This window comes from Quercus lobata, chromosome 3 (genome assembly GCF_001633185.2).
Source record: "Quercus lobata isolate SW786 chromosome 3, ValleyOak3.0 Primary Assembly, whole genome shotgun sequence".
In the NCBI taxonomy this organism is placed as follows: domain Eukaryota; kingdom Viridiplantae; phylum Streptophyta; class Magnoliopsida; order Fagales; family Fagaceae; genus Quercus; species Quercus lobata.
Window position 1 is genome coordinate 62187852 of NC_044906.1, and position 13238 is coordinate 62201089.

Genomic DNA, 13238 nt, shown 5'->3' on the forward strand with positions numbered 1-13238 from the left:
CACTCACCTGCCCCAACAAACAAAGAAAGGATGGAAAAATTTAAGACCACAAATTTTTTTCACAACTTCTTACTACAACTATAACATAACAAGATTCTCAAAAAAAAAAAAAAAAAAAAAAAAAAAAAAACTATAACATAACAAAGTATGATTAGTAAAGAAACTTACTACAATTATAACATAACAGAGTATGGTTTGTAAATAAAAAATAGTACTTTTATATGTATAAATGATGATTAACTAAAATGAGTAATTACTAACAATATAATACGTCAGAATTATAAAAAAAAAAAGTTATGAAATAATTTTTGCAAGAGGAAATAGTTAGAAATAAAAGCCTTCCCCTTCTCTGTCTCTGTCTCTGTCTCTCTTTCTTTCTCTGCCAACCCAACCAAAAAAGAGACGATATTTTTCATGTCTTCCTCAGCTGGCCTGCTCATTTCTTAAAACTACTAAGAAAAAAGGGACAGGAGTTGAAAAGCAAGAGAAAAGAAAGCTATGAAATGGGTAGTACAACGTTAACAACTCCGTTCAAAGATCAAACTCACTACTCCCTTGCCAAGAAGCTCTTACCTTGGACTATCTATGCCTTCTTCCCAATAGTTATCTTTCGCCTTTACTTTTACCCTCTTCAACTCCCTCAATCTTCAAGAGATCAGTTTCCCAATACCACCCCCATAATCATCACATCCTCTTCTACTCTTTCTCTTGCTCCACCTCCTCGCTTTTCTCCTCCTCCTCAATTGTCTTCTCATAAAGGTACAGGCATTCTTTATTTTTGTTTTCGAGTTTATACCATTGAAATTTTTGTTGGGTTTTGTTTTGTTTTTGTGTTTTGGAATTGGGATTTTATTACTAACAAAGACTCAATACGATGTTGTTCTTTGTAGCAGAAGAGGAAAGAGCTGATGAGACTCCATGTGACTACACTTCAGGCAAATGGGTCTCTGACAAGTTGGGAGCTCTATACAATGGTACAACATGTGGTACCATAAAAGATGGCCAGAATTGTATCAATCATGGCAGGCCGGACTTTGACTACCTCTATTGGAAGTGGAAACCCAAGCAATGTGAACTACCAAGGTTTGAACCAAACACTTTTCTTCAACTCATTAGGAACAAGCATATTGCATTTGTGGGTGATTCCATGGCTAGGAACCAATTAGAGTCCCTTCTTTGCATGTTATCCACTGCCTCTGTGCCTGAACTTGTTTACAAGGATGGGGAGGAGAACAAGTTTCGTAGGTGGTATTTTCCTTCTCACAATGCTAATGTCTCAGTGTATTGGTCACCATTTCTAGTTAAGGGTATTGAAAAGTCACAATTGGGGCCTGATTATAACAAGTTGTATTTAGATCATGTTGATGAAAGGTGGGCAGGTGATTTGGATCATATAAACATGATTGTATTGTCAATTGGTCATTGGTTTCTACACCCAGCGGTGTACTATGAGGGTGATTTAGTGTTAGGCTGTCATTACTGTCCTGGTCTCAATCTCACTGAGATTGGATTTTATGATGTTTTAAGAAAGGCTCTTAGAACTACCCTTAAGACCATAATTGAAAGGAGAGGGTCTAATGGTAATGCAATTGATGTAGTTGTGACTACATTTTCGCCTTCACACTTTGAAGGCGATTGGGATAAGGCCGGGGCTTGTCCAAAGAAAAAGCCTTATAATGAGAGTGAGAAGCAGCTTGAAGGAATGGATGCTGAAATGAGAAAAATTGAGGTAGAAGAAGTGAATGCAACAAAGGACAATGCTAAGCAATTTGCAAAATTTAGACTTGAGGCATTAGATGTGACCAAATTATCATTGATGAGGCCAGATGGGCACCCGGGGCCATATATGCATCCTTTTCCATTTGCTAATGGGGTTACGGATCGAGTGCAGAATGATTGTGTGCATTGGTGCTTGCCTGGGCCTATTGACACATGGAATGAAATTTTGCTACAAGTAGTGAAGAAATGGGAGGGTCCATCAGAGAGAGGTGGATGAGTTGTATATCAAATTGGGTGGTGGTTGTTGCTCTGGAAGAGATCTGAAAGAAGAATAGAGAAATAATTTATTGGTTTTGTTACTTCTGGTAAAAAGATAGAAAATGGGAAGACTAGGAGAGAGAATTGGTGAGGTGAATTGAGAAGAAGATACATGTAATGGTGTCAAAGGAAAACGATTTTTTTGGAAGATAGTTAATTTTTGTACAAATGTTTTAAATGCAAAGTTGTAGAGGAATTTTTAAAGACAATTGGATGTTCTATTGTTTTTATATGGATCCATAATGTAAAGTTTGGCCACAATCCCCAGCAACATGCTAGCCTTGCACCCTTCAATTTTATTTTCCAAGGAGTTCGTTTTGTATGTAAAGTTTCTATCTTGTCTCTCAACTTTTTATCGTTTTGTTAGCTGCTAGGCTGTTGAATCATAAAAGCCTCAGATCCTCTATTTCATTTGGATACAATCTTTTACTATTCTTTACAATAAGAAAACTTAGAAAAGCATTCAATTTTGACAATTCCCTGCTATTATAGGTGAATTGAATTGATCAAATCGAGAGTAGGTGTGGTCCATCATTAAGAATGATTAAATTCAAACAAGTTTCATTCAGCAAAAAAAATTCAAACAAGTTTCATGGTGATGTTAACCTGATTTGAAATCTTAATAATTGAATTTTATTATAAAACCAGAGAATGTTTGATCTCTACCCACCCCCAAGAAAAGATAAATACAAGGAGTAAATGGCTTATTTTTCTTGCTAGAATATTGGTTGAGTGGTAATTTACCATTTTTTTTAAGGAATATTTACCAACTCTTCTGCTGTGACTTGTGAGTTTTAAGCCTTCTTGGAATGACCCTTTGTAAATTTACTTCTTCTTCTTTTCTTTTCTTTTTTTTTCTTTTGAAAAAAAAAATTATAAGTGAGTTTTATTTATTTATTTATGGAATTATAAAGTGAGTTAAGCCTAGCTAATGGATAGCTTTCGCATTTGTACCAATGAAACTTGTGAGTTAAAAACTCTCATAAGTCAAAACAAAACACCCTTTTGTTTTCTATATTCTATTCTAACCTTGTGGGGTCAAGTCGTTATTTCAGAAGTTGTTGAGTCTTATCTCTAGGATCCAAAGCAACTTTATTTCGCTTAACAAGGAAGAGTCCACATTTATGTAGATGGGTTTTGGTCCCTCTTTTGAAAGGGACAATAAAGCGATTGGTTTCAGTACAACTTTATAATTAGGCTATACCGACAGTACTCCAATCAGAATATATTCCTTTGGCACTACTTAGTAATTACTGTTAAGTAGGGAGGCAAATGGACGGGTTATACTAGTTTTAGATTCCCAGGTTAGGTATGTAAGTCTGTCTATGTTTTTGTTTGAGATAGGTAGAAAGTACTCCCTCCGTCCCACTTTGTTTGTCCTGTTTGAAAAGTCAAATTTTTTAAGGGAACATCATTTATTGTCTTGTCTACCTTTTAAAATTGTATAAATTTCCAAAACTATCCTTAAATAAATTTATCAAAAAATTGAATTATTAATAAAATAGGGATATAATAGGAACATTAGTAAATTAATGATTTTTATTTTTAGAAACAGGACAATATTTTGGGACATCCTAAAATGGAATAGAGGACAAACAAAGTGGGACGGAGGGAGTAACATTTAAAGTCTATTTATATAATATTAAAAAGTTAAAAGCGTAACATTTATTGTTACCATGCTTACCAACATAGTATTAAAGTCTATTTTGGTCACTTTATTCCACTTCTGTCCATTTCGATCTACTTTGTTCTATTGGGTCCATTTTAGTCCAGTTTGGTCAATTCGGTCTATTTTAGTCCAATTCGGTCCATTTCAACTACTTCGTTTCATTTGGTTCATTCTGGTCCACTTCCAATCACTCAGTTCATTTCATTCAATTTGGTCTACTTCAGTCCATTTAGTCAACTTTGATGATGCTTTGGGGGGAGTGATTTGTGTAAAAAGAAAAACTACTTCATTAACAATTATTTCACATTCTCAACGTAATCATTACATATTTTGTAATGATCGTCTTACGTGACAAATTATGAGTAATAGAAAAAAAAAAAAAAAAAATTTATGGGTTCATGTGATAGTAACAAACAGTCAATCACTAGCTGCCACATATAGTAGTTGTGGCAAAATGTGTATGAAAGTGTGTGATGTTAGCATTATTACTTTCCTAATTGTGCTAGCACTAATTAGTAATTAGTATTGCGTAAGGTGGTAAATGGGTGGGTTAGAGACTTTTGAGTTCCAATTACTTTAACTACTAAAATCTATAATTATCAAATGAGAGACTTAAATTGAATCTTGCTTACTGCTTACGCAAAAAGAAAAACCATTGTTACCTTGGCCTCCTAAGGAACACTTATTATTATTTATAATTGTCAAATGAGAGACTTAAATTGAATCTTGCTTACTGCTTACAGAAAAAGAAACACTATTTTTCCTTGGCCTCCTAAGGAACACTGATTATTATTTTTTGAATTGGTTAAAACAAATAACAAAAAAAAAAAAAAAGACTCCTAAATAAAAAGTTCAAATCCAGCCTTATCATATACTCACTAGTTTGTAATCTCATACATATACATGGGTACATTTTTTACAAAAGAATATTCTTATGAAGCTTTTTTAAGAGTTGATAAAATATAATAATGACCATATTTAGCTTATGTAGGAATTGGAAGAAATTTCAAATGGAACCTAAATAGAATGAATTAGAAGTAGTTTTTGATTAAGTTTTTAGATGGACTTAAAATAGCTTTACATAGTTTTGAAGTTTTATACGTTCAAAATTTTATAAATGAGATTAATTGAAACTTAACACAGATTGAAGCCGATTTAAAATATATATATATATATATTTTTGGTTGAAAATTCCCATTTTATTTTGTTTGTTTGTTTTTGTTTTTTGTTTTTTTTTGTTTTTTTTTGGGGGGGGGGGTGTTTGGACTACCATAGTATGGCCTTTGTTGTAGTATTATTTGGTTTTCTTTTATTATGTCTACTTTACAATTTTGGTCTTTTTTTTTTTTTTTTTTTGAGAAAGAGACCATTGTATTATTAATGAAGGCTAGTGAAGTCAGCCTCTAATACAGATAAAAGGTCTAGTGGTACATCTTCCATCCAGACTGACATATGTGATAAATATTGCGACTTTCTTGATAAAGAGTGCGCTAAATTATTAACCTGTCTACGTACAAGAGATGTTTTAAACTCAGACAAGTGTGTACTGAGGAAAAGTATATCTTGCACTAGGTGTCCGTACATTGTAAAGTTACTACACTCAGTCTTCAAAGCTTTATCCAAAGACTCAGAATCTCCTTCAACAATGATCCGCTCAAAACCCAGCTCCAAAGCAAACTCTAGAGCCCGTCTTGCTGCTAGGGTCTCAACTTCTATAACTGAAGGTGGCAATGGGACTTGTTGTGCTAGAGATGCCATGACGAGGCCGTCGCTGTTGCGCACCACGATCCCAATTCCTGCTATGTCCTTGTTGGTAAATGTGGCGCCGTCAAAGTTAATTTTGGTCTTTGTGTTATATTTTAGAGTCAATTTTATAAATTATGGTTTTAATCATTATATTTTTATTCCTAGTAGGAGCATTGGGGGAAAAAATTAAGAGTTCAATTTTTAAAGGCTAAACATTTTTCCTTTAAAATTTTATTTTTAAATTTCAACTTTTCCGTAAATGATTTGTTATGTTAATTATAATTAAGATTTAATTTTTTTAATTATAGTTTTACAAAGATTTTATTCTTTAACTATCTTACTCAATTTAGATTCAAAATAATACTCCCTCTTTCAAATCATAATTTTTTATTTATTTTTTTTTATTTTTAAGAAAGAGTTGTTTAGTTGTCTTAAATTAATAAAAAAAAAAATTAAAACGTAAAGTTCAATATATGCTATAAAATTCTTATATTTAAAAAACAAATCTTATTAAAAGTGGTGTCACCTTTACACTCTATTTGTTTTGGCAATAATGTTTTCTAGAAAACAAATAATTTTTCAAAAATTATTTTCTATAAAATTATTTCATTTTTTTATGTTTGGTAGCAACCTTAAATGAGTTGAAAAACAATTTCTTAACTTCCATTATTTAGCTTGCTGTAAGATAGAGTTGTTTTCCAAAAAAATTTAGCGGAAAACAATCTCTAAAAATAAGTTATACTTTTTCTATTGACTAGAGATTGTTTTCCTTTGACTCATTATTTCTGATGCTACTAAACACTGGAGAATAAAAAAAAAAAAAACTATTTTTACACAAAGTTTTCCATTTAAACAAACAGGTCATTAATATAAAACTAACAAAATCCTTGATGATTCTAAAAAAAAATTCCAAGATTGTTGCAATGAGTGGTAAATATTTTCACCAAAATTAATAAACTAATTTGACACATCACACAAAATTTGACTTCAATTTTTGAACATAATTGAATTTTCTCATTGTTTGGTCTTTATATAAATATATGATTTGCAATTGAACCGAATTAGGACATCCCAGTCCTTTCAAAACCAGAAAAAGCCCCCAAGTCCCAAAAACCCTTACTCAAACAGCACTTTCAGGTTTCAGCTGTGTTAGATAGAGAGAATGAGTAGTTTTACTCATGGCCATGGATGGTATCATGGTAGACCAACAAGTGACGACACCCCTGAGGACTTTACTGTAGGTTGTTCATCTGAGCAAGAAGACACACAAACACGACATCATATATGACAAACGGATTGCTCAAAACTGTGCGTTTGGTTTAATGGAGACATGTGTGAAACGTTAGCTCTTGAAATCACGTGTGTGATCACTTACTCAACAGATGCCATTTCTAGCTCAAATCTAATAAAGAACGCATAGTCTTGGATATGATATCGGATCTGTTTGGTACATGTGTTTAAATAACAATTTTCAGTTTTTTTGGAAATATATGTGAGTAAAAAAGTATGTGAAAATACATGTAATGTTGTTTAAAAATTGAAAACATGTGTTTGAACTCGTGTACCTAACAGGAGATGTTGTTTGGAATAACTGATTTTCCCTCTAGATTTTGGTAACAATACTTGTTAGCGTAGCTGTTATTTTCTATTACTAACAGATCAGTTTTAGGTGAATTAGATCACGTGGTAAAAAGGCTTAAGATATGTATAAATTGTCACAAATGGGTTGTAGATTATTCTTTGAGTTCATATCACATTTTGTATAAGAAAATATCTTTCCTCTCTTTCTCTCGCTCTATAAATCTCTCTCTACTATTCTTCCATTACTAGCCTAGTTTCAAGAACTCAACAATTTCTTCAGAATGTACACCACCCTAATGATTGCCAAAAATTACGTAGAACTGTAAAAGTAAATCCATAACAGTGTAAAATTATACTATAACTAGATGAGAAAGGAAAGACTTAATAGATAGAGAAGAGAATATATATATATATATATATATATATATGTATGGGGTGGCTTAATACATTTTGGGGCCTTAAGCGAAAATTGAATTGAGGTCATTTATATATTTAAATATGACTTAAAAAAAATAAATATTAAACTCTATTATCTTGTTTTAGATGCAAGATTACTAATTAATCACATCTAATTCTTTTTAAAAAATTTATCAAATCTTCTCACATATGTTGATGTAGTAGATTGATAGTGGTAAGTAAAAATGTGATGTTAATAGTAAACTTAGATAAAAACTAGTAAAAGTTTGTCAATTGTTTTGAAAAATGTTGTGAAATTTTTTGTTTATTGCTTTTTTTTTTTTTTTGAGAAGTGTTACATTCACAAAATTTTCATAACAAATTTTAGATGTTAAGTTGTTATTAGTTTTAATTTGAACCCATTACTGAAAATATTTTTTTTGCCAACCAATAACAGCTATAACAACCAAACACTTAGGATATATTGTGGAAAATGTTATTGACCTATCATTTCTCTCTCTAATTTTTTTTTTTTCAATTGATAAAAAATATTATTCTATTTATTAGCTAATATTTTTGTTTAATTACGACTATTACAATAAAAGAATTAATCCTATTAGTTAAAATTTGAGGACTTTTTCTATTTGAGCCTTAGATGAGGACCACAACCGCCTATACCCTATATGTGTACATTCAAGTTTTTGCTGTCCATGTGGAAATAGGTTAGGTGTCTAGTTTTTGTTGAGGTGGGCCAGGTGGCATCACAATACGTAAACCATTGAAAAAAGCCGTAAACCATTGAAAAAAGCAAAAAGGCACTAGGAAGCCCGAAGAAGAAGAACCTTCGGAATATATTTTGCCCATTCTCAAGAAATCAAACCGACAAAAGAAGAAAAACAAGATGATCAAAAAAAAAAAAACAAAAAACAAAAACCAAAATAATATAGAATATATTATATCTATTTTTCTTATTGTATCACACAAAAAATAATAATAAAAAATTAAGGCCTCTCGCTTATAAGGATAAAAGAACAAAGATATCTTCTATTGGCCAATAGAATGTCTTGACTATCTGTTGTAAAATTTTCTAATTAAGGCCAAAAAATAATAAATATAAATTAATTTTAAAATATTATATTCTTTCTGAATGTTCTACATTTTATTAATACGTTTTACTATATTTGCAGTAGTTTAAGGGTGAAAACATTTTTTTTAGTCTTCCAAAAATTTTACTCTTCATTACTCTTTCTATCAAAATTAAAATTAGAATTAATAGTTTTCAAGACAAATTTATTACTGAAAATCTATTCAATAACTGAAGTCTAACATTGCCAAAAGAGACTTCCTCAAAAAAAAAAAAAAAAAAAAAAAAAAAAAAAAAAAATCAAATCCAAAAGAGATAGTGACCATTTAAAATATGATATGTATTTAGATACTAATTGTTTCAATTTTTTTAGAATTAAAAGTTTTAAAATATGTTTTATAAATATATGAAAATAGTCCAATTAATGTTTAAATTATATAAAAAGGTTGGATTCTTTTTTTCTAATTCATATATCGCATATAAACTTTTAAGTAAATGTGTTGAATTGGACCTAGATTAGGCTTTATTTTTGCGGACCGTGAATTTGAACGAGGGAGGAAAAGAATCTGTTAGAAGCCGAATCGAAGTATTTAATAGAAACGACACTATTTAGAATTTACAAAATTTTAAAACTTTTATTTTTTTTTTAAATACTCTACCCATATGAAAAATCTTCATAGAAATGTGACCATATTTTGCATGAAAGGCATTTAACATGCCAATATCATGGTTAACAACATTGCATAGTTTTTATAGGATCATAGTGGTATTAATACCAAAAAAAAAAAAACTGATTCAATCGAGTCTAAAATTGGTAAAAAATATATATTAAATTGATGACTTTTCGCAAAAAACTATTCATTGAGTACTACGTTGGAATATTGGAAAAAACTAACTCTTAAAAAAAGAAAAGAAATGTTACCATATAAAAACTCATAATATCCTATCTTCTAATGAGTTTTGGTCTCGGGAATAACCATGACTTTACAAAAGCTGACCACCCATGTAATTACAATTGTGTTGTGTTGCTATGATATCCTACTCTTTTACAATTTCATACGTTCTAAGTTCTAACCTCTCTTGCCAAGGGGAAATATGGAAACCAATATGAAAGGTGAAATCTTTCTGTCCATCGCTTGAAATCTTAGTAATCTATCTCTTCGTAAAATTTGGTTTTAGGGATGAACATCACCTCACGGAATCCAACTATCCTTCCAAGTTCCAACAATGGGCAACTCGAGTTATGATTCCGTCCCTTTACATCTCTTGCCAAGGGCTAACATGGAATCAAATTCCATGCTAAAATCTTTTGACATATTTCCACCGGTTTGGTTATTTGGAACGTGAAGATGAAAATGATAGCTCAACTGATTCGTTCTTGGAAATAGTTTTTTGCTTTATTAATTCAAAGAACCTGTCTCGACTTTTGTCACAATTCTTGTAAGAGGTTGGCAGTGTCATATACCAAATTGAGTTATGAAGCACCATAAAGGTCTGAGATGGAAGACACTCTCACAAAGGGTTGCAATCAGAAGTGACAAAATGATGTGACCTACATTGTTGTTTTTTTTTTTTTTTTAAACCTTCCAAATATCTGATATCTTGGAAGCAAAGGCTTTCTTATGAACTTCAATACTTCTTTTTGAAGCCATTATTTCAAAAACAAGAAAATGGTAGCTAAAGAAAAACAAGAAAATTCGGCGAAACTAGAAGAAAGAGGGGATGTGATGTGAGTGAGCAAAAGCGTGGGCAGTGTGAAAATTAATGAAGAATAAAGATTAACTGAGACTTACGCTAATGCATGTACTCGACTTTATTAGGTTTTTTTTTTTTGTTTTTATTTTTATTTTTATATGTACACTTAATTTTACTGACTCAAAAATTGATTGACTCAAAAAATAAAATTTCTAGATAAAGTTATTGCTATGAAAATGAAAAGTATATAATAAAATTTTTATATAAAAATTCACAAATTAACAAGAAATTCATAATAAAATACATAGAAGATAATGAAAGAGTATAATTGAGAAATAACACTAAAAACAATCATAATGATGCTTAAATTTAGAATATAACAAATCTTGGTTAAAAAAAAAAAAAAAAAACCTAAATCCTTTCGGAATACATTTTGCAAGGACTAGAATAAAGGCCCATACCTAACTAGTATAGTAGTTTCTAGTTTTTCAAGGCCAGTACATTAAATTTGTAAGAAAATGGGCTTACAAGTCAATCGCAATGCTAAGGTGGTTACAAGCTATGGAAAAACAGTATTGATAGTACTAATGTAAATGAAAGAAACAAAGATTCAATATAAACTCTTCCTCTGGTAGATCCAAGGAGGGATTTCTTATTAACAGTCAAGGCTGATATTTTTACAATCAGATACAGTTCTCTCTCTCTCTCTCTTGTAGAAAGAGGGGATGTGATGTGAGTGAGCAAAAGCGTGGGCAGTGTGAAAATTAATGAAGAATAAAGATTAACTGAGACTTACGCAAATGCATGTACTCGACTTTATTAGTTTTTTTTTTGTTTTTTTTTATTTTTATTTTTATATGTACACTTAATTTTACTGACTCAAAAATTGATTGACTCAAAAAATAAAATTTCTAGATAAAGTTATTGCTATGAAAATGAAAAGTATATAATAAAATTTTTATATAAAAATTCACAAATTAACAAGAAATTCATAATAAAATACATAGAAGATAATGAAAGAGTATAATTGAGAAATAACACTAAAAACAATCATAATGATGCTTAAATTTAGAATATAACAAATCTTGGTTTAAAAAAAAAAAAAAAAAACCTAAATCCTTTCGGAATACATTTTGCAAGGACTAGAATAAAGGCCCATACCTAACTAGTATGGTAGTTTCTAGTTTTTCAAGCCCAGTACATTAAATTTGTAAGAAAATGGGCTTACAAGTCAATCGCAATGCTAAGGTGGTTACAAGCTATGGAAAAGCAGTATTGATAGTACTAATGTAAATGAAAGAAACAAAGATTCAATATAAACTCTTCCTCTGGTAGATCCAAGGAGGGATTTCTTATTAACAGTCAAGGCTGATATTTTTACAATCAGATACAGTTCTCTCTCTCTCTCTCTTGTAGAATGTTCATCCCTTTTTCAAAGGGATTCATTTCCTTATATAGTCCTTTACATTGCATCTTAGCCCTCCATTTGTACTTCTCAGGGAAGCCATTTGGCTGCTTGTCTCATCAAAACCCTTTTGGAGGTGGTAGAGAGAGAGCTGTGAGCTGTGTAGCTACTGTTTAGGTGTATTTTCCTCATAAACGCGGCCAGTTCAGTTGGTGCAAAGCATTAAATGTGGAGGTGGTAGTCACCTTCCTAGATATTTCCCCCTTCCGTTGCTTACACGACCTTGTTGTTTTCCTTAAAACTTTACTTTCCAATGTAGGGAGTTAGATATAGTACTCCTGAGGTGTTTCTGCTCCTCAAGATCCTTAGTCGATGGGCTAGTTAGCCTTTTCTCCTTGGACTTCCTACTCTTAGCTTCAGTCTGGTCCTGAATGGTCTTGGCGCCTTCCTTTCTTGGTCTTGGCACACGTGTCAAACCTTGGCTTACACATGTGTGGGCCTTCAATCGTCCTCAGACAGGGCCTATAGCCTTAGAATGTCCTCAGATCATTTGCTCCCACACATTTATTTATTATAGAATTTTATTAATAAAACTCGTTACAATTGTTTATATTTTTTTTTTTTCAAATTAAAGTTGATAAAATCCTACTTTAAAATTTAAATAGACAATGTCACAAAAAAATTAAGTGAATTAGTCATATAGTCAATTGAAAAGTAGATGTTAGCAAAATGGACAAAGTTTCTCTCCAAACTAGTTGGAGGGAAACCTTTCAAATTTCTCATATATCTTTTTATTAGATATGAAATTTGAAAATGTAAATGTTAGATTGCATGTTTTTTGTGTTTTTAATATGAATGTCAAATTTTGTTCAAATTAGATGTTATTTACTATTCGATTAATAGATTCATTTGTTATGTATAAATTTAGACCACAAAAACTTGAAATTTAAATATTTGGTTGATGACATAACTATTGATATTTGATTTTCTTGAAATTTTACAAGTATGGAGAATATAATAAGAACATGTAATTTAACGGTTAGATTTTCAAAATTCACATCCAATAAAATGATTAAAAAAAGTTTGGAAGGTTTCTTTCTAAATTAGTTTGGAGAGAAACCTTTTCTAAATCCCGTTTTTCTAATACTAAAATCTCTACTAATCTTTAGTGGTAAAAAGGACATATAAAAATATATAGAAGAAAAAGAAGAGGAGGAAGAGGAAATGTTCTTATCATAAGTTTCAATTACTTAATTAATAAAATTTGAAATTGTCAAAGAGACTTAAATCTATTGTCACTTACAACCAAAGAAAAAAAATTGGCACCTTGGTTAAATGAAGACACATGCGAAACGTTAGCTCTTGAAATCATGCGTGTGATCACTTGCTCAACATGACGCCGTTTCTAGCTCAAGTCTAATACATAACGCATAGTCTTCGATACAATGTCATTTGGAATAACTGATTTATAACAATACTGTAACTGATTTTCCCTCCAGATTTTGGTATCGAAATTTGTTAGCTTAGCTGTCATTTTCTGTTACTAACTAAATCAGTTTAGGTGAATTATATCACATGGTAGAAGGCTTAAGATATGTATAAAATTATAAATAGTCACAGATGGT

At 30.9% G+C, this 13238-nt stretch overlaps 1 protein-coding gene across 2 annotated transcripts; it reads left to right on the forward strand.

The window, feature by feature from the left end:
- The first annotated feature begins 354 nt into the window (after positions 1-354).
- Positions 355-2456, forward strand: LOC115982699 (protein ALTERED XYLOGLUCAN 4). 2 transcript variants are annotated; one of them, XM_031105380.1, is made up of 2 exons: positions 355-759; positions 891-2456. In XM_031105380.1, the coding sequence occupies exons 1-2, from the start codon at positions 504-506 to the stop codon at positions 1994-1996; spliced, it is 1362 nt and encodes a 453-aa protein (XP_030961240.1). In that variant the 5' UTR covers positions 355-503; the 3' UTR covers positions 1997-2456. The 2 variants fall into 2 exon arrangements, with proteins under 2 accessions (XP_030961240.1, XP_030961241.1); XM_031105381.1 differs by having other exon boundaries at positions 894-2456.
- The last annotated feature ends 10782 nt before the right edge of the window (positions 2457-13238 follow it).